We start from the raw sequence: 26,448 nt of genomic DNA, 5'->3' as shown, positions 1-26,448 counted from the left end.
CACTGCTTAGGCCTCTGCAGGAATGCAGGGGTGTGTGAGATGCACCCGAGTCCTGCAGAGGAGCTAATCCTACATTAAATAGAGTGCCGAGACTCAGAGTGAAATGTGCCATGCTCTTTGGCGATAGTAGCTCTAGCCAGTTGATAATTTTTGTTACCCACTTTTTTTTTTAAGGAAAACTACTTTTCACTCTTTTATGAGCAACATTGTGTGAATAATGTGGAATTTTAAAGTTAGTGTAGTACAGTGGAAAAAGACAGGCAAAGAGGTTCCAGATCTTGGCTGTCACTCATTAGCTCTGTGACTTTGGACAAAACATCTCTTTTATAAGATTTGCACCGTCAGAAGTGTTTGGGTTTTCTTTATATTTAAAGAATATCAGAATTAATTGCTTTAATATAATTGGAATTATGCTTTATTTTCAGCAGTACTCCTTAAGGGCAGGAACTGTTTCTTTGCTGCCTGTAGTTCCTTGCATGTGATACGAACTCAGTGTAGAAAACTTTACTCACTTCCCAGGGTTGTTGTGATACTTAGTGAAAATATTTGTAACATAGCTAGCTGAAGGTCTGGAACAGGGGCTCAGTAAAGGTTGGTTGACTTCCTTCGTTTGTGAAAGTGCCAAAACATAATCTAAATTTACTGTTAGTTTTAATATGACACTAACAATTATAAATTACTTTGATTTCTCAAAACAGGATTTTCACTCAAAGAGTTTGTTTTTTTGTTTTTTGGTTTTTTTTTGCGGTACGCGGGCTCTCACCGTTGCGGCCTCTCCCGCTGCAGAGCACAGGCTCCGGACGCGCAGGCTCAGCAGCCATTGCTCACGGGCCCAGCCACTCTGCGGCACGTGGGATCTTCCCAGACCGGGCACGAACCCGTGTCCCCTGCATCGGCAGGCCAACCCTCAACCACTGCGCCACCAGGGAAGCCCGAGAGTTTGTTTTTTAAAAAGAAGCTTATGAAGATTATTCTTCTTATAAAGAATTAACTTAATTGTCTCTACAACAGAGATTTTCAAACTGTAGTATGCATAAGAAAAAACTTAAGAACTTATCTTAAATTCAGGCTCCTGGGTCTGCCCTTAGAGGTTGTGATTCTTCAGGTTTGGGTGGGGCCCAGGAGCATTTTAGGGAGCTGCCAGATGTCTCTTAGGCCATCTGTCTCCCAGATGTCCAGCAGATCACATTATGAAAAATATTCTTCCAAAGAGCCTATAAGTTTAATTCACTTACCAATTTAAGTTACAGTGTAGTCAGAACTGACAAAGCTAAACTTTTTTTTGTTTGTTTGTTTTCAGTTATTCTTTTTTTTTTATTTAACATCTTTATTGGGGTATAATTGCTTTACAATGGTGTGTTAGTTTCTGCTTTATAACAAAGTGAATCAGTTATACATACACACATGTTCCCATAAAGCTAAACTTTTTAAATTGTTGTATTGAGGTATAATTGACATGTAATAAACTGTATATTTAGAGCATATACTTTGATAAGTTTTGATATATGTATACATGCATGAAACCATTATCAAAATAAGATGATGAACACACCTATCACTGCAAAAGTCTCCTCATGCCCTTTTCTGATCCCTCCTTCTCACCCCTCCCAGGTCACCCACTGATCTGCTTTATATCACTATAGATTACTTTTTATTTTCTAGAATTTTATATGAAATGGAATCCTATAGCATATGCTATTATTTTTATTACTATTTTGGGTCTGGCTTCTTTCACTCAGCATAATTATTTTGGAATTCATCTGTGTTGTATTTGTTGGTAGTTTGTTCCTTTTTCTTACTGAGTAGGATTCCAGTGTGTGGATACACCACAGTTTATTTATCCATTGAACTGTTAATGGACAATTAGGTTGTTTTCAGTTTTGAGCTATTGCACATAAATCTGCTATGAACATTTGTGTACAAGCAGTTGTGTGGATGCATTCAGAATTAAATTTGTAAGATTTCATGCAGCTTTTAATACTTTTTTTCTTCTGTTTTTGTTGCAGAAAGTTATTGGGTGGTACAGATTCCGGCGAAACACACAGCAGCAGATGTCGTACAGAGAGCAGGTTATTCATAAGCAGCTCACCCGCATCCTTGGGGTGCCTGACCTCGTCTTCCTTCTCTTCAGCTTCATCTCCACCGCCAACAGTTCCACTCATGCTTTAGAATACGTTCTCTTTAGACCAAATCGGAGGTAAATAAAGCGTTCCCACCAGCCTCGCATAAATAGGAAAGATGTTGATACAAGTAATTGAGATTTATGACTTTGAAAATATGCATTTTATAGCATCTTTAAAGAAAAGTGTTTATAATTCTCCTTTAGCTAGTTTTCTTTGTGGTTAGAGAAGGTATTTTCCTTTCAGTTATTTATATAAATTAAAATTGTTTTTGAATCAAGAAGCATTAGCAAGACATTAATTATGCATCAGTTCTTATAGGAATAAACAGCTAGAAATCATCATTTGCTTCTCCATAATCCATTTTGTAGAAATACAGTTTTATTGCACTGTAAGTCTGATTGTAATTTTAAAACATAGATTTCAAAGACAAAATTGTAAAATTGATCCACCTACTGGTTAATGAGGGTTCTGCATTGTGAACTTGCTAAAGCAAAAAAAAAAAAAAATCATATGATCATGGTGTCTGTCTGTAAACAACAGAAAGTGTTCCCTCCAGAATTTCACTTGTAGTAGAATAAATTAGATCAATATCAGTGAAAATAATTATTAATTGTTAAATAGCCATTTGCAAGATTTCATTAATTAATCAGGTTCTTGAGCACTTAAAACCTCCTCAGCACTCTGTCAGTTGCTGCGGAGAGGCAAAAGATGTATAAGACGTCACCTATGCCCTTGAGGAGTTTACAATTGAGTTTCTACTTTAAGGGAAGGGAAAAAATTGCTAATTCAACTAACCCTAGGTTGTCTGGGGAAGTAGGTTCTCTGTGAGACCTTCAGTTAGTTCCCAGTGCAGAGACTCAGGCTCCTATTGGCAGGACCCATTCTTCAAGTAGAGCAGTGCTTTCAACTTGATCTCTCTCAATCTTCCCTGCAGGTATAATCAAAGGCTATCCCTTGCTATTCCCAATCTAGGCAATACTAGCCAGCAAGAGTATAAAGTGTCTTCAGTGCCAAATACTTCTCAGAGTTATGCCAAAGTTATTAAAGAACATGGGTAAGTCGAAAGGTAAAATGAATGTTTTTTCCTTTCTTTTGTTAACAATCTGTTTTTGGGGACTTCCCTGGAGGTCCAGTGGTAAAGAATCCGCCTTCCAATGCACGGAACGTGGGTTCGATCCCTGGTTGGGGAACTAAGCTTCCACATGCTGCAGGGCAACTAAGCCCGCGCGCCACAACTGCTGAGCTCGCACGCCTCAACTGGAGAGCCCGCGTGCCGCAAACTACAGAGCCCACGTGCTCTGGAGCCCGCGCGCCACAACTAGAGAAAAGCCTGCGCACCGCAACAAGGAGCCCGCGCGTTACAATGAAGAGTCCGCAACTAAAGATCTCACATGCCACAACGAAGATCCCTGGTGCCACAACAAAGACCCGATGCAGCCAAATAAATAAATAAATAAATAAATAAATAAATATTTTAAAAAAAAACAGTATGTTTATGGAGAAGTGTGACATCGTTTGATATAACACTGAAAAATCCAGTAAGGTAATTCTCTAGACCACCACTACTGTATATCAAAATCTTATGCTTATTGAAAAGATAGTTTACTTTTATCAATATTTATTTTTTTAATCATTTACCACGATTTTTTTTTGCAACTGATAACAAAAGTTTGGATAGAGTATGTGTATTTCTGAGGTTCTGAGAGCTAACTGTGGTCACTGAAAAATATATAGAGTGATCTAGGAAAAAGTAACACTATTATTTCTCAGTTGTCTCGGTAACATGGATTCTCTTTTCTTTCTCTTCTGTAATCCTAGGGGTATGGGCATTATTGCTTAAACATTGTCACTGTGAACTTGTAGCATTTACGTTATAGATAAAGGTAGAAATGATGGGAAAGTGCCTTCACTTTCCCATTAGAACTTCACGGCAGTTCTAATCACTTGGTGAATCTTTTTTCCGTTTGTCTTCTAGTACTGACTTTTTTGACAAGGATGGAGTAATGAAAGACATCAGGGCGATTTATCAGGTTTATAACGCACTTCAGGAGAAAGTGCAGGTAACTGGTTTATTTACTGTATTCATCTTATTTATATTGCCCAGATCTTTTAATTCTACTTTAATTTTTAACAATCTCCCAACTGACAAATGAATTGTGGTCCAAAAATCAGAATGTGCACTCCCAAAGTGGTATAAGATGTATGGAGTAGTTGCTCATGTCAGTCTATGAAAGCTGGTCTCACTCATTATGTGCCTTCAGTGGAAACTCTGAAGTACCGAATTAATATCACTCTTTTAAATACTCATGACCTCTTTAATGACAGCTTTTTTGCTGGGGAAATGTATTCCGATTTAAAGAAGTATTGCTAAGAACACAGCTGTCCCATCACTTGTACTGTAAGTTGAGACTCACCCAAAGGCACCTGTAACTCAGGACAGCTCTGCTTCCTAATTCCAGTTCACTCACTCTGCCCGCAGCTGCCTCCACTGTGTGGGAAGATGCAGTGGAGCCTGTTCATTCCTCGGCAATCATGCAGCAAATATTTATGGGAACATCTCCTACAAGCCAGATCCTGAGCTAGGTGCTAAGAATACTTTCCCACGTTCTTTTCATCATCCCCAAAGTGTTCTTAGGAGTAATTTGTTCTAAAACCCTAAGAACAAGAGAGCCTTTGAGGACAAGGAGAGTGGTAGGGCTGAAGAAGCTCTTCCGGGCCTGGAGGAAGCCTAGCTTTGAGGAGGAAGGCCCCGTGGCACAGAGAGAGGAATGAAGGCAGCTGCTGAAAAAGAGGAAAGCAGACTGAGTTCAGCCTGCGGCAGAGAAGAACGCGTGCAATGGGGTTTCCAGTGTCAGTTCTCCAAATTCGGGTCACGGTTACCCATAGCAGCATAGGGAACTTAATACAGCCTCACTCACTGGTGACCGGCCCACTTTCAGGCAGTTTCTGGTATTTCTGCTATGGAAGGAACATGTGGTGAAAAACAGCTTTGTGTCCTGAATTCATGACCATGCTCTTTTCAGACTATCAGCACTGTCTAATGGACTTCAAAATGGCTGTTATACATTTCACTGACGATTGATTAAGGCCTGCCCTGCAAACACCAGTATCACATCCAGTGCCCTGAAGGAGTGGTTACATTACATTGATATGGTCTCAAATAGCTACCTTTAATTAAATCTTGACTTTGAAACTTATTTTCTTTTTCAACTTTCCCTAATTATAAGTAGTTTCTGTTAAATAAATCTATGTGTCATCTGATGTTTGATTGTTGATTATAAATAAGAGTTGAAAGTATATCATTCCTGTCTTTTGTTCATCCTTGTATGCCAGACTGGTATCAGAAATTCCCTTTTCATATCAATAAAGATGAGTAAGAAAGGGAAAAGATGAACTCTTTCCTGAAAGTATATCATTCCTGTCTTTTGTTCATCCTTGTATGCCAGACTGGTATCAGAAATTCCCTTTTCATATCAATAAAGATGAGTAAGAAAGGGAAAAGATGAACTATTTCCCTTCTTACCCTTCTTTTTTAAGAATGTATAAGCTAAATAGCATAATCATCTTAACATAATTAAGAAAGCAGTTTAGTGAATAACAACAGTATTGGTCTCAGGGACCTTCATGATTTTGTTCTACCTTAGGTGTCTGCTTTTTAACTCGATAAAGTGTCTGGACTCTTCCCAGGGTTATAATCGATGCTGTCTTTATGAAATGCTTTGTGCTTGGATTTGAAACTAATTGTTCTTGTTGTCATTTTTCCCTCAGGCAGTGTGTGCAGACGTAGAAAAAAGTGAGCGAATTGTTGAATCTTGTCAGGCAGAAGTGAACAAATTAAGAAGACAAATCACTCAGAGGAAGAATGAAAAGGAACAAGAAAGAAGTGAGCTTCCTATTAATTTTACCATTCAGAACCAGGGAGGTGTCTGGTTTTAAACATCAAATTACGTAATAAATTACATGCATCCTTCTACACTCATCAAGCTCCAAGTTAGGCTGCTTGGAGGAGGGCAGTCACTTGTCTGTAGACTGTTCCGCAAGGGAAGCACTGTTTCTCGTGGTGTCGCTCTCAAGTCTGCGACTGGAGGAAGAAGACCAAAGGTAGAAAAGCTGAAGCAGGTTACAGTAAATCCTGAGAAGTGATACGAGCTATGTGCAGTGGATGTGATGTTTCTTACCAAGTTAACCCTGACATGCCTTGCACATAGGGACTGTGTCCTGTGTTCATTGGAACCTCATAAAAGAGCTACCTAAAATTCTCTTAACTTTACATTTGATTCATGGGCAGGGTCTCAACAAAGACTTTAAATGTCTGGTTTTTGATAGCAGTGGATGACTGGATACCATTAAGCTAAGGAACCAGCTGGTTGAATGAGAATTAGGCCCAAGAATCTATTATATTAATTCCAGCATGCTAACAAACATATTTGCTGCAATGCCACCAGATTTTTTTAAATTTATTTTTTTATTGAAGTATAGCCGATTTATAATGTAGTGTTAGTTTCAGGTGTACAGCAAAGTGATTCAGTTATACATATACATATACAATGTAATATATATATTGTATATATATATGTATATATTTTTTCAGATTCTTTTCCGTTATAGGCTTTATTACAAGACATTGAACATAGTTCACTGTGCTATACAGTAGGACCTTGTTGTTAATCTATCTTTTTTTTTGTTTGTTTTTCTTTGTGGTACGCGGGCCTCTCACTGTTGTGGGCTCTCCCGTCACGGAGCACAGGCTCCGGACGTGCAGGCTCAGCGGCCATGGCTCACGGGCCCAGCCGCTCCGCGGCATGTGGGATCTTCCTGGACCGGGGCACGAACCCGTGTCCCCTGCATCGGCAGGCGGACTCTCAACCGCTGCGCCATCAGGGAAGCCCTATCTATCTTGTATATAGTAACATGTATCTGTTAATCCTAAACTCCTAATTTATCCCCCCACCCACCCTTTTCCCCTTTGGTAACCACAAGTTTGCCTTCTATGACTGTGAGTCTATTTCTGTTTTGTAAATAAGTTCATTTGTATCATTTTTTTATATTCCACATATAAGTGATAACATGATATTTGTCTTTCTTTGTCTGACTTACTTCACTTAGCATGATAATCTCTAGACCAATCCATGTTGCTGCAAATGGCATTATTTCATTCTTTTCTATGAATGCCACCAAATTTAACATTTGTAAGTAAAATCTATAAAATGTATGGCAAATAATATCAAGTGTAAAAGAGATAAGGGTATAACTAGCCTTTTCTAATTTAATAAGAATATTTGTAAACAAATTAAAATATAATTTATATTTCCAGGTAAATGATATCTGATTCATTTCTACTGTTACATTATTCTAGAAATAATGAGAAATGCAGACAGGGATTTCTGCACAAGAGCATTAATCACAACTTTATAATTACAAAATCTTGGAAACAACCTGTTACAGTAATTGAATAAACAACAATAGAATAGTTGAATACATTTTGGTATATCTATATAATGGAATATTGTACAGCCACTGAAGCGAATTTTTAATGACATAAGATAATGTATAATCTTATATGAAAATGCTAGGATATAAAACAGTATAAACATATTAGCTCTATTTTTTTTTGTTTGTTTGTTTTTGCGGTATGCGGGCCTCTCACTGTTGTGGCCTCTTCTGTTGCAGAACAGGCTCTGTATTAGCTCTATTTTTTTTTGTTTGTTTGTTTTTGCGGTATGCGGGCCTCTCACTGTTGTGGCCTCTTCTGTTGCAGAGCACAGGCTCTGGACGCGCAGGCTCAGCAGCCATGGCTCACAGGCCCAGCTGCTCCACGGCATGTGGGATCTTCCCGGACCGGGGCACGAACCCATGTCCCCTGCATTGGCAGGCGGACTCTCAACCACTGCGCCACCAGGGAAGCCCTCTCAGCTCTATTTTAAATACATGTATAAGGGACTTTCCTGGTGGTCCAGTGGTAAAGACTGTGCTTCCACTGCAGGGAGTGCAGGTTCGATCCCTGGTGAGGGAACTAAGATCCCACATGCTGTGGCAAACAAACAAATAAATAAACAGACATACAAACACACTCACAAAGCTAGATAATAAAACTAGAATTCAGAAAAGTTGGGGGGTGCCTGACACCTAAAGTTTCTGTCTTTTAACCCCAAATTTTGTGCTATTTTCACCAAAATTTTAACAGTGTTATCTGGGTGATAGAATTGTGGGTGATTTTTTGTTGTTCTTTTCTAAATTTTGTACAGATCATTTTTATAATATTTTTTAAATGTACTTAAAAACAGTTTAAAGGCCATAGGCTCATAGATGTAGGGCTGTTTCTGTTTTACCACCATAAAATTGCAGTAAAATTATGGCCTATTACGAGAAAGAGATGTTTAAGAGTATTGTGACAAGTTGTTGTCAAGAAGTATTTTGTTTGACGTGAGGCCTGTTAAGGAAACATTAACGTTCAGATGACTGCCGAGGATGATGAGGACTGTTGATTTTATCCTCTGTCCCCCCAGTCTCTGAGTACAGTAAGCAACAGGTGAGGGAAACAGCACCAGATCTGGAGTTGGGAGACCTGTGTTATGAGTATCGGGGCCCCACTTCTAGCTGTTCTCTTAGTGAAGTCACTTAACCTTTCAGAGCGCCGGTTCTTTGCCTGCGTAATGGGAACAGTAACATTAGTGATGATGGTAATACTTCAGAGAGCTGTTTGGAGGCTTAAATGACTTAATGTATAGAAAAATCCTTTGTAAATTGTGAAATACTATGCAAATGTAAAATAATTCACAGTAATAATAAATTTCACTTCTTTCTTGCTATTTTCCAGAACAATCAGGTTGAATATTTAACGTATTGAAATGCAAAGCTGTGAAAATACAGAGTGTTACAGTTTTCTTCCTCTTTTTATCCAGGATTGCAACAGGCAATGATAAGCAGACAGATGTCATCTGAAAGTTTGGACCCCACGTTCAGCCCTCGGATGCCCTATCCTGGGTTTGCAGCTGAAGGTAGAAGTGCACTTGGAGACGCAGAGGCCTCGGATCCTCCTCCCGCTTATTCTGATATTCACCCAAATAATCAAGAAAGTACTCTGAGCTATTCTCGCATGGAAACTAGCATCTTTATGCCTCGACCTCAAGCCGTGGGCTCCTCCAATTATGCCTCCACCAGTGCTGGACTGAAATATCCTGGAAGTGGGGCAGACCCTCCTCCTCCTCAAGGAGCAGCCGGAGACAGTGCTGAGGAATCAGACGACAGTGATTATGAAAATTTGATTGACCCTACAGAGCCCTCTAATAGCGAATACTCACATTCGAGGGATTCTCGACCCATGACGCATCCCGACGGGGGCTCCAGGAACACTCAGACCTCCCCAATTTAACTAAACAAAAGAAACTCTCCACTTAGCAGTGTTAATTGCTCATTGAGAGAGTTTTTTTGAGGACTTAATCTGGGGAGAGAACTTCTTTCTCAGACCCCTGGACTCCCCAGGACAAGCGCTTTTGGGCACAGAACTTGTAGGAGCCTCACGTCCACGGGTCCTCGCCTGCGGACTCAGTGTGCAGGTTTCACGACAGAACCATTAAGATAATCAAATTGTCCTAATTCTGGTGCGATTCATGGATGTACTGGTAAATATAGGCAAAGAGAAACTTATCAACGTAGTTTCTGTTCTTTAAAATAAATTGGAAATTAGAGACTAAGCACAATTAGTCTATAAATGTTCTATAAATCAAAACCTTACCTCTTGCACTATCATGCCTTGAAATTTACTTTTTCAAAGGGAAACTAGTTTAGCAGCAGCCTTCAAAGAACCTTCTTTCTATGATGAGCCAAATTCATCTCTGCCAGAAAAGAAATTTTGATAATTGCAAGAAGCCTGATTGGAACAAATCAGACGTGTACCTTCTTTTGTCTGCATGACTTTGTGAGATCAAAAGAGAGGGCTTTGTTTCAACTTTTTTCTACTAGCCTGATATGTATTGTCACTTAAAATGGTTGCCTTTAAAAAAAAAATGTAGAAATACTAATTACCAGTAAGTAATCATCCAAATAAGTATGACATGAAATAAATTACTTATTTTTCTTTTGAGGAATTACAGTGACTGCTATGTTGCACTAGCCACATTTATGGTCTCTGTTCTAGAGTCTTAAATGAAGGACACACAGCAGTATAACAGAAAGGAGTTATGTTCCAGACCTGAGTTTTATGATGAACAGATTCCAGACACAGTGGATTTAGCCAAGTTCATACGTAAGGAAATAACTCGTTTAGATCTTCTGATAAATCCTAGTGTTAGTTTTATTTGTGGAAGAAAGACATTTAATAAACTGGGAATCTCGATTATTGAATAAAGATTCATTTTCAGTCTGAATAACCATACTTTTTTGAGTTGACATTTGGAAGATAGCTGTGGAATGTGTAGAGACTTTCCGTTGGGATGCACTTACATTTTTATTTAATTACTGCTTGTTTTCTAGTCTTAGGCCCAGAATGTGTGAAACCACTAAAGACATTCATGAGAATGATAGGCTCCTGGTTTGGAAATGACAAGACCGCCTCCCTGCATTTATGGTGGGGTTAGCCCGTGAAGCTAATGCCATGGATTATAGCTGCCTTTCCTTTGGACTAGTTAAAACCTGTCAGAATAAGGAAGTTGTTAAAGAGGCTTAAGCTCCAGGTTCTGGAAAAGCAGTTTCATTTTGTAGGAGAGAAGTTTAGTCTGACTGGAAATGAAATGCTAAAACTGCCATTCTTCAGATACCTACTGTGTGGGGTCTGTATCTTCCTACTCTCCAGTTTTGTTGGCCTTATACCACTGCCATTTGATTTGAAATGTTGCAGACCACTGTATCTGCAAATGTGTTCCAGTGTTTATCAGCTACCTTCTAGCGGCTTCAGCACCAGTGTGAATTTAATGTTTTATTTTTAAGTGCCATCACCATCTCTGTTCAGATTTTGACATTCAGGAAAATATTTTTATTTTTATGCCATTCCAAAACCTACAATGTATATCTGACAAAGCAGTTAAATGTGACAATAAAAACTTATTTAATCGTGGTACTATTGTTTTAATGTCTGTCTCAACACCCGGCAAGGTCTTGCTTACTTTACTCATTCTAGCTGTTCTTAGTCGACATCATACAGTTTTTTAAAAGGCATGAAAACTCACCTCCATACAGATTTTTTTTTTTAATCTGACTGGTTTCAGGGGAAATCCAAGAATAAAATTCACTAAAAGGTTCCTATGCATTTCAAGAATGTGTTGCATATCAAGTTATCAGAGGACTGAGTATCAGTTGAGTAGAAAATTGAACCTTAGTTCCCAAAAGACACCTTTCATATAAGAACCGATCTTGTTTGAAAAGGCTCCTCAGCCGAATCACCTACTGATTGAGATGTTATAGAATTTGGTGCTCCTAGAGTGTCTTTGGAATTATGGAATCGCCTTAGAATGAGTGTCTGCTGGCTAACAAGTATCTTCTGGGTTCTGTGGGGGCCATGCCAGGTTAGTGCTGTATCTCTTCCAGAGTCCAAGGTGATAGGCTTCTTTCATCAGGATTTTAAAATGGGGATTGTAGCCTTTTAGGATTCTACTCTATGTCTCCTCCAACTAATTTAGAGAAAAGAAGACTGGGTTCTTTTAACTTACTTGAAAGTCTGGAAATGCTTATTAACATGTTGTAATTGGCTTTTCTGGAGAAGGATCAAAACGTAGAAACAGAAATCTCATCTCCAAACATTCAAATCCTAATTTAAGATTCTAGACACTGTGGGGGCAGTGGCCATAACTGCTTTAATAAAAAGATTTAAATTGACCACCTTGTGAGTTCATATTTTAAGGAGGTAAGAAGAGAGTTGGGGAATATAAAATTTAAATACAATAGAAGTAATGGTTATTAATTGTGTTCTGGGTCTGATTTGCCTTGACTGTAGGTTTCATCTCAGTTACTAAAAGATCTTCACTCTGTTACAAGGTTCTGCTTCATCCTTCCCCACGGCAAAGACTTAATTCTGCTGGACAGGGAGCCTGAAGGCAACTTGTGGTGCTAATAAATAATGGAAAATGTTTACTTTTCAACTTTATGACAAACAGATTTGGGAAAAATTCTGGGATTTAGCTTAACTGCCTTCTTTCTTACAGTGGTTTTTGTGATGTCCTAAATAAGGCAGGGGAGTCAGGACATAGAGTCCATCCAAACTGGGTTACTCTGGGTTCATTCTGATCCCTGGAGATTGGGGGAGGGGCACCCTCTAGCAGTGAGGTTTTGGAACATCAACAGGGAGATGTGCCCTTGAATGCCGTATGCTACACATGGTCTAGAATGTAGAACTTGGAAGTGGACTTCTGTTTGTGCAGATTTAGCAAAAGGTAGTTCATCTCAGCATTTTTCAATAGCAAAAAAACTAGAAATTAATGCTAATGATAGTGGAATGGTTAAGTTTTGGTGCACCCACAGAAGATATAGTCTGCAGCTACTAGGTGTATTGAGGTAGAAATCAAAAAGATTTCTTGACATGGAAAGATTGTTTCTAGATACCCAATGAAGAAAGCCAGGTTTCCAAATAGTATGGAAGGTATGATCTGATTTTTGTGGGGGAAAAGTTTTTATGTAATATTCCTGTTGATAGAAAACAATCTAGAAGGATATTCACTAAAGTGGTAACAGTGTTGACCCTAGATCATGGCAGTTCTTCCATCCTTCACTTATTGCATTTTCTAATATTTCTGCAGTAAGTATAATAAAAGACTTCAGAAATGTTGGGTCATTGGCTACATGAATTATTTCATGCACACCACCCTACAGAGGTGATTCTGGAAACATTCTTGACTGTGCGTCTCTTCACCACCACACTTCAATTTTTTAGATTTGTGACCAATGTAAGATCAGCCTTGTTGATGCTGCTAACTTCCCTGCATTCAACTTTTATTTTATTTCTAGATGATACCATGTTTTTGCATTGACGCTGATTACACTTTGTTTTGCATTGACACTGATTCTTTTTTCTAATAAACCTAGAGCCAGTTCCACTTGTCTTAGTTCAGAATCCATTTCCTAAATTTCCAAGAAGCATTTAAGAAATGCTTTCTGAGACTGAAAGTGAGTCAAAACTGGAGCAATTACTAATGATATTTCTCTAAGGCATAAGTGCTCACTACAAAAGGGAGTTTTGGAGTCTTAATATGTAAGAATGATTTCCTTGATCTTGCAGGTAACTCTCTGCAGGATTCGTGTGTTCTGCTTGTGGTTATTCTCTTTTTTCTTTTTTTTCTGGCCGTTCCACTCGGCTTACGAGATCTTAGTTCACCAACCAGGGACTCAACCCGGACCCTCAGCAGTGACAGAGTCCTGACCACTGGACCGCCAGGGAATTCCCATGTTTATTCTTTAGTATGGTGCCTTTCCTGCTCCAGGAGCCTTAGATTGTGTTACTTGTTAGGAGGTGTAGGCACCTGATAGTCCAATCCACATACAAAGGAGCCTGCGAGGTGTTTGATTCCAAAGCAAATATATGCTTGCTTGGGACATTTGCTGTGGCCAACCAATTGTGGGCATTGCTTTATAGAGCTCAGGGCCATTAGTCATTTATCTTGACTGATTAGAAACAGCTGTGGTTTAGCTGTACTAAGATGTGGGTCATCCAAAACACCTTTCAGACAGTTTCAGATGGTGGGTTTCTTGGAGAAATTTGGGGGCAATTACCCCTCTCTAGAAATACAGTCAGCCCTCCATATCTGTGGGTTCTGCATCTGTGGATTCAACCAACCTGGGATTTAAAATATTCAGAAAAAAAATTCTAGAAAGTTCTAAAAGACAACACTTGCGGCTTCCCTGGTGGCGCAGTGGTTAAGAGTCCGCCTGCCGATGCGGGGGACACGGGTTCGTGCCCGGGTCTGGGAAGGTCCCACATGCCTCGGAGCGGCTGGGCCCGTGAGCGGCTACACGGGTTCGTGCCCCGGTCCAGGAAGATCCCACATGCTGTGGAGCGGCTGGGCCCGTGAGCCATGGCCGCCGAGCCTGCGCGTCTGGAGCCTGCGCTCCGCAATGGCAGAGGCCAAAACAGTGAGAGGCCCGCGTACTGCAAAAATAATAATAATAATAATAAAATAAAATAAAGACAGCACTTGAATTTGCCATGCACTGGCAACTATTTATTTAGCCTTTACATTGTATTAGGTATTATAAGTAATCTAGAGATGATTTAAAGTACAGAGGAGGTTATGTGTAGGTTATATACAAATACCCGCCCCCCCTCCATTTTATATAAGAGACTTGAGCATCTTCGGGTTTTGGTATCTGTGGAGCGGGGTTGGGGGGATACCAAGCCATCCCCCTGTGGATACCGAGGGATGGCTGTAGTAAGTCCAAGGTAGATCCCTGGCACATGTGAAATAGAAAGTTGAGACCAATTTTATGCAATGTGAATCCTTAAAAAGTTCTGCATCTTCTCAATCTGTCACAATCCTACTCATTGTTTAAGGCCCAGCTCAGATGTCGCCATCTTTAGGAAACCTTTCTGACTCACCTGGAAAGACTGTGCAATCTGAGTACCTTGTTCAAACCTCTGTCTGCCACCTTGCACATGTCTTGGGATAGCACTTAGCACGTTGTATGGAGTTTTCAGTCATGTGTCTGACACCCCAGCAGGACGTGAGGCCCTCAAGGGCAGGAAAAGGACTGAGGCATCTCAGAATTCCTAGCACCAGCACAGGCTTGGTATAGAGTGGGTGTCAATAAATATTTGTTGCCTGAATGTTGAATGAAAAGAGAGGAACCCAAATAAAGCTGCCCATAGATATACTATTTCCTGAAGAATTAGGCGAGAAGACAGGGATTATCATCCAGAGAGGTTACTAGTAAAATTTTTGACTTCCTTAAACTGCTCTTGTTATGAAGAACTTACTGATAGACAGTTTCCTTCCCAGGCCTGTTGGGGCCATTATCCACGGCACAAGGGTGTGCACAAATTCAGTAGAGTGTTGAGCAAGATGGAGAATCAGATTTCCACTCAGGACCTCCGTGATCTCATTTGTAAAATGGGCTTGAGGGTGATGCTGCTTGCCCTGCGGGGTGATGGAGGGAATTGCTCAGAAACGTAAAAATGCCTTTGTAAACTGTAAAGCATCAAAGAAGCAATTACCTGACAGCTGGCCAGAGCCCATTTGGACGTCTTCCTAGGTAAAGTGCACTGGGAAGCCAAGGCCATCTCGAAGAGCATTACATGCAGTCCCCTGGAGAAACCCAGAAGGGCCCGGAAAGTAGTCCCATGAGACAAATTTCTTCCACTGATTGGGTTTTCTTCCAAGGCTAGGATGGGGTTCTCCAACCACATGTGAGGGAAAGCCTTGTGTGGCTCCCAGAACTGTATCCTCTTTTCATTCAACATTCAGGCAACAAATATTTATTGACACCCACCCTATGCCAAGACATAGGACAGAAAACTGTTCAAAGAGCAAGGTCTACCACTTAGAAACAGCTGTTGTTTTCAACTTCATCCTCTGGCCATTTTTGGAGAATAATCTGTGACCTTTCACTTGGGCAAACAAGTATGAGTGAACCTTAGAAAGTTAAGATTGGTGAAAGATATTTTACCCTTTAAAAAAGGGATGAAAATATTCTGATCTGTTTTATAAAGCTGGCTGCCTTGGCATGTGATTGGTATTCTGTGAGAGCAAGAAAAAAATTTGACAGTGACCAAGGTCACAATCAGTGATCCATGGGATTTGGGTTTGGGCTAGTTGCCAACGCGTATTCAGGGTCTAGCTGTGTTTGACTTCACCATCTCCAAATCATTCACTCATTCTTTTTTTCCTCTCTATTTTTTTAATATGAAAGTTTTTAAAGATACACAAAAGTAAAGAAATTAATATGAAGAACCACTCTTTTTCCTCCCCCATCTTCAAGGATTATCAGTTTGACACCTTTGCTTAATCTACCTCTTTTCCTTTAAAAAATTATTGCTGTGCTCTTTTAAAATATACCTCCAACATCCCAGCCATTTTTTTTAAATGATGATTTTCTTTCTTTTTAAAAAAAAAAAAAAATTTATTAATTTGGCTGCCCCGGGTCTTTGTTGCGGCACGTGGGATATTGGTTGCGGCATGCGGACTTCTTGGTTGCGGCATGTGAACTCTCAGTTGTGGCATGCGCACAGGATATAGTTCCCCGACCAGGGCCCCCTGCATTGGGAGTGTGGAGTCTTACCCACTGGATCACCAGGGAAGTCCCAACATCCCAGCCTTTTGCCTATTTTTAAATACTTCTGTGTGTATATCTGAAAACTAAGGACATTTTCTTATACAAACACAACCTCATTATCACCCCTAATGAAATTAATAATTCCTTTGTATTATCTATTGCTTTGTCCATGTTCCAATGCCCTTGGATGTCTCCAAAATCTCTGTTTACAGTGGCAAGATCTCACTGTCACCCCTTAATCAAGTGATCAGTCTTAGCATCACTAACAGGGACACAGAATGACATCATGGGCCTTCTGATGTGATGCCATTATGAGTGCACTGTGAAGGATTTTTACCCATTTTCTAACCTGAATCTAATCAAGTCTTTAAGCCTAACTTCCAGTTTACAAGAAATAGACAAGGACAAGGTAAACAATATCATGAGTAAACAATCAGACAAATCCAGAACATGGGACATTCTATGAGATAACTGGCCTAATGTCTTCAAAAAGTCATTGTCATGGGGGAAAAAAAAGTACAGGGACCGTTCTGACTGAAAGAGATTATAGAAATGCAACAAGCTTGATTGGCTTTGACTTTGAAGAAAACTATGCATTAGGATCGGCTCACAGACTTCGAAAACAAACTTATATTTACCAAAGGGGAAACGTGGGGAGGCAGGAGGGATAAATTAGGAGCTTGGGATGAACATATACACACAACTACATACAAAATAGATAATCAACAAGGACCTACTGTATAGCACGGGGAACTCTACTCAATACTCTGTACTAACCTATATGGGAAAAGAATCTGAAAAGAATGGATATATGTATACGTATAACTGAATCCCTTTGCTGTACACCTGAAACTTAAGACAACATTGTAAATCAACTATACTCCAATATAAAATAAAAATTAAATTAAAAAACTATACATTAGGGGAAATTTGAATAAGGACTAGGTTAGATGATATTAGAAAATTATTGGGAATTCCCTGGTGGCACAGTGGTTAAGACTCCATGCTTCCAATGCAGGGGGCCTGGGCTCGACCCCTGGTCAGGGAACTAGATCCCGCATGCATGCCTCAACTAAGAGTTCGCATGCCACAATTAACACCCAGCACAACCAAATAAATAATAAATAAATAAATATTTTTAAAAAGAGAGATGGCCAACTCTTAAAAAGAAAGATAATTCTTGTGAGTTTTCTTAGGCACAATAATTATATTATTGTTATGTGAGAGAATCGCCTGGATTTTAGGAAATACAGGCTGTATGTTTGGGGTGAAAAGTCATGACGTCTACAGCTCGCATTCAAATGGCTCAGAAACCGTATATACAGAGAAAGACAATATGGCAAATGTTAACAGCTGCTGAATCTAGGTGTTTATTGTACTATTCTTTCTACTCTTCTGTGTGTTTGAAAATTTACATAATAAACAGCTGGGGGAAAATAAAAATAAAACAGGGCTGATTTCTACTTCACTGTTTCACAGTCAGGATGATATTAAAAATATTCAATGACTGATATGGAATATAAATTAATATAGAAATTAAAAATTAATATATTTCTTTTATTCTTGAGATAATATATATATATATTTCATATATATAAAATGAAAGGGTACATATTGTCATATAAATAATTCACCCCATTATTCTAGGAATTTCCAAATTATTTTTTGATATTTAGACACTGTTAGTGTGATCTTTTGTTCAGCACAGCTGTCGCTAGCTAAATGGCGCCCCCTGTCTGGGCCATGATCTGACTTAGGAATTACATCAAACTTTTCCAACCACTTTCTCATTAAACCAACAGCATCGAGTGACAGTCTAGGTAGAGAATCACTTTTATTGTCAACAGCTCGCTCTGGACACTGGAATTTCTCTCAGCTAAACCCAAAGCATTTACATATGGGATTTTTCTAGCTTTTATCGTAGAAAGGTTTTTATATAGCCAATTTCTCTATTATCAACTATCTTGAAAATATTTTGTTAGAATGTCATATAAGGTGGCTAAATTTTATTAATTTTTGTTTACTCAAAATCTACAGAGCTTTGCAAATGTCAGCTGGCCTAATTTCAGGATCAAATAAATGAAAAGACATCAAAGTTGACTATGTTTATTTACTTTTACCATAAAACAGCAAACATGTTCTCATGTAATTTATCAGATAAATTGGTTTTTCTCCTAGGAATTGCCACTTTGTTTTTTCATAAGGTATATATCATATTTCTTTGTTTTTCTAATACTTTCTGCTCCTTTTCATGGTGTCCATTATCAGTTTTATATGCTCAATCACTTTTATTATTTTATCAGCTTCAAGAACCAAAACATGTCTTTCTTGTAGAACTAAAGAAAGTACTGACATCTCTGTTAGAATATCATTTACTAAAGTCTCTTTAAGTGTTTTCAGTTTCTAAATATTAGCTACTACTATTTTATAATTTCTATTAAAGATAATATTGAAGGCTCAGTTCAATTTCCAAACTACTTTTGTAGCTCTAGCACCTCACTGAGATACAACTATTCTTCTGATTTTCCATTTTTAGGTTCTCAGCTTGTAAGATATATTATTTAATTTTATCTGATATTTATTTGATGTAGTAGTAAATATAATGCTTTTTAAAGAAGAGATTTAAAGTTATTTAATTGATTTACATCTTTTAATGCAACATTCACAAGATAATTGAATATATCCACTAAGTATCAAAACATCCAGAAAATCGTCTAATCTTTGGCCAGAACTTTAGACCTTCTTACTAGCATTACATGGACACTATCCACACAAAATCAGTCATGTTTACTTGTAAAGTCTTCTCGTGGAATAATTTTTCTTGAGTACCAACAATAAAGCTTAAAATGTTACTTGAAATATTGTTACAGGAGGGCAAGGAAAACCATTAAATATCACCGAAGTCTTAAATTTCACTTTTAGTTAAACTATCAAGATATTTCTGTACATAAAAGATGAAGGTTCATCAATAAGGATTACAATTTTATTTCCTTCATTTATAAATGTTCCAAAACGATATTTTCTTATTTTGGTAGATTTGTTTTGCAACAAGTTTTCTTTTCACTTGTTTACTTTTTAACTAATAGCTTTATTGAGATATAATTCACATATCATAAAATTCACCCTTTAAAATTGTACAGTTCAGTGGTTACTAGTGTATTCAAGGAGTTATGCACCTGCATCACTATCTAGTTTTGTACCATTTTCATCAATCCTAAAAAGAAACTCCATTCCCCGCCTTATCCCAGCCCCAGGAAACCACTAATCTACTTTCTGTCCCTATAGATTTGCCTACCCTGGACATATCATATAAATGGAATTATACAAAATGTGGTCTTTTGTGTCCGGCTTCTTTCACTAATCATATTTCAAGGTTCATACATGTTGTAGCATATATTCATTCTTCTTTACTTTCTATGACCAATAATATTATATTATATGGATATACCACATTTTGTTTATCCATTCATCAGTTGGTGGACATTTGGGTTGCTTCCACTTTTTGGCAATTATAAATAATGTTTTGCCATGAGTTTTGCAGTAATACGTAACTCCTCCCATTAATAGGTGGAGTCTATTTCCCTACTTCTTGAATCTGAGCTGACTTTTATTTGTTTATTTATTTATTTATTTACTGGCCACACCGTGTGGCTTGTGAGATCTTAGTTCCCTGACCAGGGATCAAACCCTGGGCCCACAGCAGTGAAAGTGCCAAACCCTAACCCTTGGATGGCCAGGGAATTCCCCAGAGCTGGCTTTATGATTTGCTTTGGCCAATAAAATGTAACAGAGGCCTGAGGGTTTCTGCTGGCCCTCTTCATCCTTTCCTCCATCATGTGAACAGGCCCAGGAAGGTCTGCTGGATCATGAGAGACATTATGGAGGACAGTCCAGTAGTCCAAGTCAAAACCATCCTAGACGAGATCTACAATCAGTTGACCCCAAAACATGTGAGAGAGCCCAGCCAAGATAGCAGGCCTGCCTATTCATCCCACAGCTGACTGCTGATAAATGAGGGAGCTGAGCCAGGACCAGAAGAATGGATCAGCTGAGCCCAGCCTAACTTGCCAACCTGCAGACTGTGAGCTAAATAAAATGTTGTTGTTATAAGCTACTACCTTTTTGGAACGATTTCTTAAGCAGCAATAGCTAGCTGATGCAGGTGGGAACGGGCCTGGGTGTTAATGTTGAACATTTGATAAAGGTGAGGAAATCTCATGATGCATGGTGCAGTTCACCCCATCAGCACTGAAGAACTGCCACCATCCAGGTTCTATGGACCAAAAAGGCAGGGAGAGTGGAATAAAGTGGACCCCAAATGGAACAAGCCAGTTGACATCTAGATGACCAAGGAAAAGGGTCCCCAGATCCCATCATCACCCCAGAGGGCCATGGTTGCATGGTAGAAAGAGCCCTGAACTGTGATGGCAGAGATCTGCATGAATATGCTATGATCTTGAACAAAACACTACACCTCCCTGGATCTCAGTTTCCTGACCTGTAAAAGTAAGGGGTGGCAATAGATAACTTCTGAGGTCCCATTACCACCAAGCTTTGATGAATCCATCGTCCTAGAAGATTTCAGGTGAAGTCAATGTTCTTAAATCTACTTGTTCTCAGTATTCCACTACTGAGTGGACTCTCATAGAGCACAGAATCTGGTGGATTACAGAATCTGGCTCCTCCTCTGGCTTGATCTTGGGTCTAAGTCTGGGCTTTCCTATCCTGGCCATGCCTGCAAGCGTCTGGGTCTGAGCTGCCCCTCCAGGCTCTGTGGACCCGCTAACCCAGTGGATCCAACACACCGGGCCCTCCTCAGCAGGGCAGGTCCTGAGAGAGGTCATGCGCTAACTTCGGAAGGAGAAAGTCCTAGGCCAGCCTGGCATGGGTTGGGAAGATGGTGTGTCTCCTTGGAGGCAAGTTCCTGCATTCACACATTCATTCATTACGAACACTTGAGCACCTGCTGTCAGGCTGTGTTAAGTGCACAATTCATGCTCTCTGTGTTAGTGGGAGCCCCTAACTCCCCTTCCATGTGGTTCTAGAAGGGCTCTCAGAGGAACCTGAGCCCCCAGTCACCCCAGTCATGGTGATGGGCATGTGACCGAAGCTAGGCCAATCTAGAAATTGGAATCTTGGGAGGAGACATGCAGAGTTGGAAGGTGGCTGGAGCTGAGTCACCTGGTGGCTGTAGCTGGAGAGAGGCCTCAAGGTATTGCTTCTCCTGAGATCCCCGGAGATGTCCTAGTTCCTGCCCAGCCTGGCCCTGAAGCCTCCCAGGAAATCCTGACTTCTTGCCGAAGTTAGAAAAGGTTAGTTTTTATTCCTTGTGACTATAGAACCCTTGCTGATACACAACTTTAAAGGAGTTTCCGGTCTAGAATTCCAAAAAGCACCTATCACAGGCCCCCCAAAACCCACGTGGTAAATAAACGTTAGTCACTTGGTTAATTATTGGTAGGAATGTAAAGGATAAATCAGTGAATAATTGGGATGGGGAGGGGGTGCAGAGGGAGGTTTCAGAAGATCTTCCAAGAGTCTAGGGAGAGGCAGCATGGTTTAGGACACCCGCAGACAAACCCTGAGGGACTCCAGTGCATTGGGCATTAGTCTAGGCCCTGAAGGTGAGCACACGAGACAATGGCTGTGAAATCAATTATCAGAATACAATGCGATATGTGAAATAATAAACACATCTTCAAAGTATGGGAATAGCACAAAGGTGGGTCAGGAAAGGCTTTTGGGAGGAAGTACATCCAGGCAAAGGTTTGAAAGATGGGAGAGGAGATTTCCAGGCCAACAAGAGGGGAGGGGTGGCATGTACAAAGCCTAGGAGGCAGGAAAATGGCTTGTTTGCTCAGTGGGTGACTAGTAGTTGTTTGTTTTTTTTTTCTTAATTAACAAACTTTATTTTTGAGAGCGGTTTTAGGTTCACAATAAAACTGAGTGGAAAATACAGTTTCCACAGGCCCCCTGCTCCTATACATGCATAACCTCCCCCGCTATCAATATCCCGCACCAAAGAGGTACATTTCTTTTTTTAAATTTTATTTTATTTATTTATTTATTTATGGCTGCGTTGGGTCTTCGTTGCTGCACATGGGCTTTCTCTAGTTGCGGCGAGCGGGGGCTACTCTTTGTTGCGTTGCGCGGGCTTCTAATTGCGGTGACTTCTCTTGTTGGGGAGCACGGGCTCTAGGCATGTGCACTTCAGTAGTTGTGGCTCATGGGCTCAGTAGTTGTGGCTCACGGGCTCTAGAGCGCAGGCTCAGTTATTGTGGCACACGGCTTAGTTGCTCCCTGGCATGTGGGATTTTCCCGGACCAGGGCTTGAACCTGTGTCCCCTGCATTGGCAGGCTGATTCTTAACCACTGTGCCACAAGGGAAGTCCCCATAAGTGGTACATTTCTTACAATCGATGAACCTATGTTAACACATCGTTTTCATCCGGAGCCCGTAGTTTACCTTAGGGTTTACTCTTGGTGTTGTACATCCTATGGGCTTTGATAAATGTATAACAACATGTATCCACTATTACAGTATCATACAGAGTAGTTTCACTGCCCTAAAAACCCTCTGTGCTTTGCCTGAGCAATCAGTAATGTGTCCACTGATCTCCCTACTGTCTCTATAGTTTTACCTTTTTCAGAATGTCACATAGTTGGAATCATACACTTTGTAGCGTTTTCAGACTGGCTTCTTTCACTTAGTAACATATGTTTAAGTTTCCTCTAATGGCTTTTTAAAAAAAATCTATTAACTTTTTCTCTTTTTTAAAAAATTTAATTTTATTTTAATTAATTTATTTATTTTTGGCTGCATTGGGTCTTCGTTGTCGCGCATGGGGTTTCTCTAGTTGCAGTGAGCAGGGGCTACTCTTCATTGCGGTGCACGAGCTTCTCCTTGTGGTGGATCCTCTTGATGTGGAGCACGGGCTCTAGACCGCAGGCTCAGTAGTTGTGGCGCATGGGCCTAGTTGCTCCGCGGCACGTGGGATCTTCCCGGACCAGGACTCGAACCTGTGTCCCCTGCATTGGCAGGCGGATTGTTAACCACTGAGCCACAAGGGAAGTCTCTCCACCACAGTTTTGACTTCACTTCCCTAGTGACACGTGATGTCGATCATCCTTTCATGTGCCCATTGCACATATCTTGGGGTATTATTTGCATTACAAATAAATGGGAAGCTGCAACCCAAATCCTGATCTTTGCCCAGGTCGAATCCCCCATTCCACTTTGTCCAGTGTGAGACGGGAGGTGACAGCATGTCCCCTGCTACCTGGGGGTGGCAGAAGGGTGAGGCTTGTGTCTTTCTGAAGAACGTGGCTTTGAACATGTGAGGCCCAGCAGGAGGCCAAGAGGAGTGTGTCTGCCTCTTGGCTGCCCTAGAATAAACAGTACTCTGGCCCTTGGCTCTTTTTGCCCCAGAATTGTCCCTCCAGTTCTGGCCGGGTGGGCGTGAGCCTTGGCCGGTTGGCTTGCTCCGTGGCTGGCGATTCCACCCTTCCCCTCCTGTTTCAACAACTGTTCATTTTTGACTGAAAGGTTCCAAGCTCCCAAGTGAGCATTTTCACGTACATTGATGGCATGGACGTTTCTGGCAGTACAGCCTGCATGCCAAGCCAAAGCTCCCATCACTGACAATTCTCAGAGTGACATCAGGTGCTGAAGTCCTATGGGACCAGCAGCATTTAGAAAGAGAAGGTGAGTTTCCTGGAGAGAAGCCACTAATTGACTGACTCATCCTGGCGTGCCAGGGACTTCTCAGTTTTAGCACTGAAATTCTCACATGGTGGAAACTCCTTAAGATGACTGGTCACCCTACCACTAGTCTCTAAACTGAACTCAAGGATCCAAATGGCATTTTAAGAGCTGGTGATTTTGTAGGATCACCATCCCGACAAACCCCTCGTGATTTTCCCAGCCTACTTTAACAGCCTGATCCTCCTGGGGGCAAAATCGGCAAACCTGATTGCATCCTGGGCCAGTCAGGGCTAGTAAAACTCTAGCTTGAATGTATTCACTTGTAGGCTGTATAAATGAGAAGAAACGAACATGCCTGGATGAAGAGTGACCTCAGGTTAAAGAAAAACCAAAGGTGAGAAGTCCACTGGGGGTGGGGTGGCAGACGAGTGAATAGAGCAGCCCTGGCCCCCGTGAGGTGCCTCACACCAGTCAGCGTCCTCCAAATAATCAGGACCACCTCACATGCCGCGTGCTCCTCTCTAGGAGTGACCCCTACTTTCTCGTTCCTTTCAGAGCGGAGGCACTATCTCTGCACCACCCACGCCCCTTCCCTGCTCCCCCGCCAACTGTCCAGGCCATCAGCTCTGGTCCAGCTGGAAGGATTTCCCATCCATTTAGTCCCGGCTTCTCTCCTGAGCCCCCTCCCCCCAGCGCACCAGCTGTCTCAGGGAAGCACTGAGGCTTTCTGCACGAACTTGCTCCCTGTCCGCTGGTGATGGAGACCCCCCCACCTCCATGGAGCAGTGACCGCAGGGCCTTTCTGGCCACAACTTCTAGGCCTGGAAAGTAGCTTAAAACAGCGCTATGAGGTCATCTTTGGAATCAGAATCTCCTGGTGTTTGAATTCCTTAACGGTGTGCCCTAGGGCAAGTTACTCAAGGTCTTTGAGCCTCATCTGTAAGTGGAGATGAATGGTAATACCTTTCATAGGGTTTTTGTGAGGATTAAGTGAAATAGAGTATATGAAGTCCTGAAAACAAAGCCTGGAAAGAAGCCAATACTGAGAACCTGTGGCTACTATTGTCTCAGACTACGTCTTCATCCCAGACACACAGTTTTATAGCTAATAGAACAGCAAACACTGGTGCTGGGAGCTTTGCCACAGATGGGGCCCCATGCAAGAGCCTGGGAGCCACTGTGAGATGTGAAGAACCTTGGGGGCTCTGGTTGCCTCTTCCTCAGTGTATCTGTTGACTACAGTGGTCTTTGGGTAATGAAAAGGTCATGAAACCACAGATTGGTCTAGCCCAGCCCTGCCCCCTATAACTTTCTGTAATGATGAAAATGTTCTACACCTGCATTGTCCAATACAGTAGCCACTAGCCACGTTGTGGGCTAGCACAGTGGAAAAACTGAGTTTTTCATTTTATTCAATTTTAACTAATTTGAATCTAGATTTAAATAGCCACATGCCATGTGATCAGTGGCTACCATAATGGGTGGCACAGGGCTCTCACCCATTATGTGGAGGGAACCGAGGCAAGGGCAGCCTTGTGATGTGCCCCCGGCCACAAAGCCAGTAAAAGAACCAGAGCCCAGGACTCCTGCATTCTCCTTCAGCTGGTCTGCTCCAGACCATCGCAGACTCAGAACGTCAGCCCAGTAGGGATCATCTCAGGCAACATATGTCCCAGATTGAAGGAAACAAAGAACAGGCTGGAGCATTCACTCTCGAGCCTCTGTGGAGTTTGGCACCCAGCTCGGGAGGCTTGGCTGTCTTTGGCTCAGCCTGCAGTGCCCCTTGTGGTGTCCTGGACAGAGCCGGGCAGGGGTCAGGAGACCTCTCCTGGGCAGCTGCAATCTCAGCGACCCCTTTCCTGATCCTCACACACCCTCTCCTGCCCCAGCTCAGACTGGAAGAGTGGAACCAAGGTGGAGGTCAGCCAGATCGCAGGTCACGCACGCACCCCGCCTCCCCATTCCCTAGGCCTGCCCACTCAGAGGTACCCAGGTGGAGGATCAAATTAATCCCTGTTCTTTATCCAGAGTTTGGCACTCAAATCTCCACCCACCCAGGGAGAGTGGGCACAGAGTGATGACTGAGGCTGCATGACATCCAAGCCCTCAGGAGGAGGAGGATGGCGCAAGATCGCTGGCACCTTTCTCTAGCCATCTGTTCCCTCTACCAAATCCAGCCTGAGCGCGCTTTGCCACAGCCAATGCTGGGAAATTGTGCTCTGGGCTCCTGGAGACCTGGCGGGACCAACTGTCAGCCCCATTTCCTTGGGGAGGATGTGGCATCTTCTCTCCTCCCTCCCTCCCTCTTTTTCTATTCTACGCTCCCCTTGCGCTTTCCCCTTCCCTTCTCTATTGTTTGACTAAATTTTTTTTTTTTTTTTTGCGGTACGCGGGCCTCTCACTGTTGTGGCCTCTCCCGTTGCGGAG

At 41.3% G+C, this 26,448-nt stretch overlaps 1 protein-coding gene across 1 annotated transcript in view; it reads left to right on the top strand.

The window, feature by feature from the left end:
* The window catches only part of ABRAXAS2 (abraxas 2, BRISC complex subunit), a 27,604-nt gene extending 16,426 nt beyond the window's left edge, over positions 1–11,178 (top strand). The window contains exons 5-9 of the mRNA XM_007468729.1: positions 2,007–2,197; positions 3,058–3,177; positions 4,099–4,183; positions 5,892–6,006; positions 9,026–11,178. Coding sequence (XP_007468791.1) covers positions 2,007–2,197; positions 3,058–3,177; positions 4,099–4,183; positions 5,892–6,006; positions 9,026–9,495 — 981 coding nt within the window. The 3' untranslated portion in view covers positions 9,496–11,178. The remainder of the gene's footprint in view (positions 1–2,006; positions 2,198–3,057; positions 3,178–4,098; positions 4,184–5,891; positions 6,007–9,025) is intronic.
* The last annotated feature ends 15,270 nt before the right edge of the window (positions 11,179–26,448 follow it).

This window comes from Lipotes vexillifer, unplaced genomic scaffold (assembly GCF_000442215.2).
Source record: "Lipotes vexillifer unplaced genomic scaffold, Lipotes_vexillifer_v1.1 scaffold741, whole genome shotgun sequence".
NCBI classification, from domain to species: domain Eukaryota; kingdom Metazoa; phylum Chordata; class Mammalia; order Artiodactyla; family Lipotidae; genus Lipotes; species Lipotes vexillifer.
This window is presented reverse-complemented; position numbering and strand designations above follow the sequence as displayed.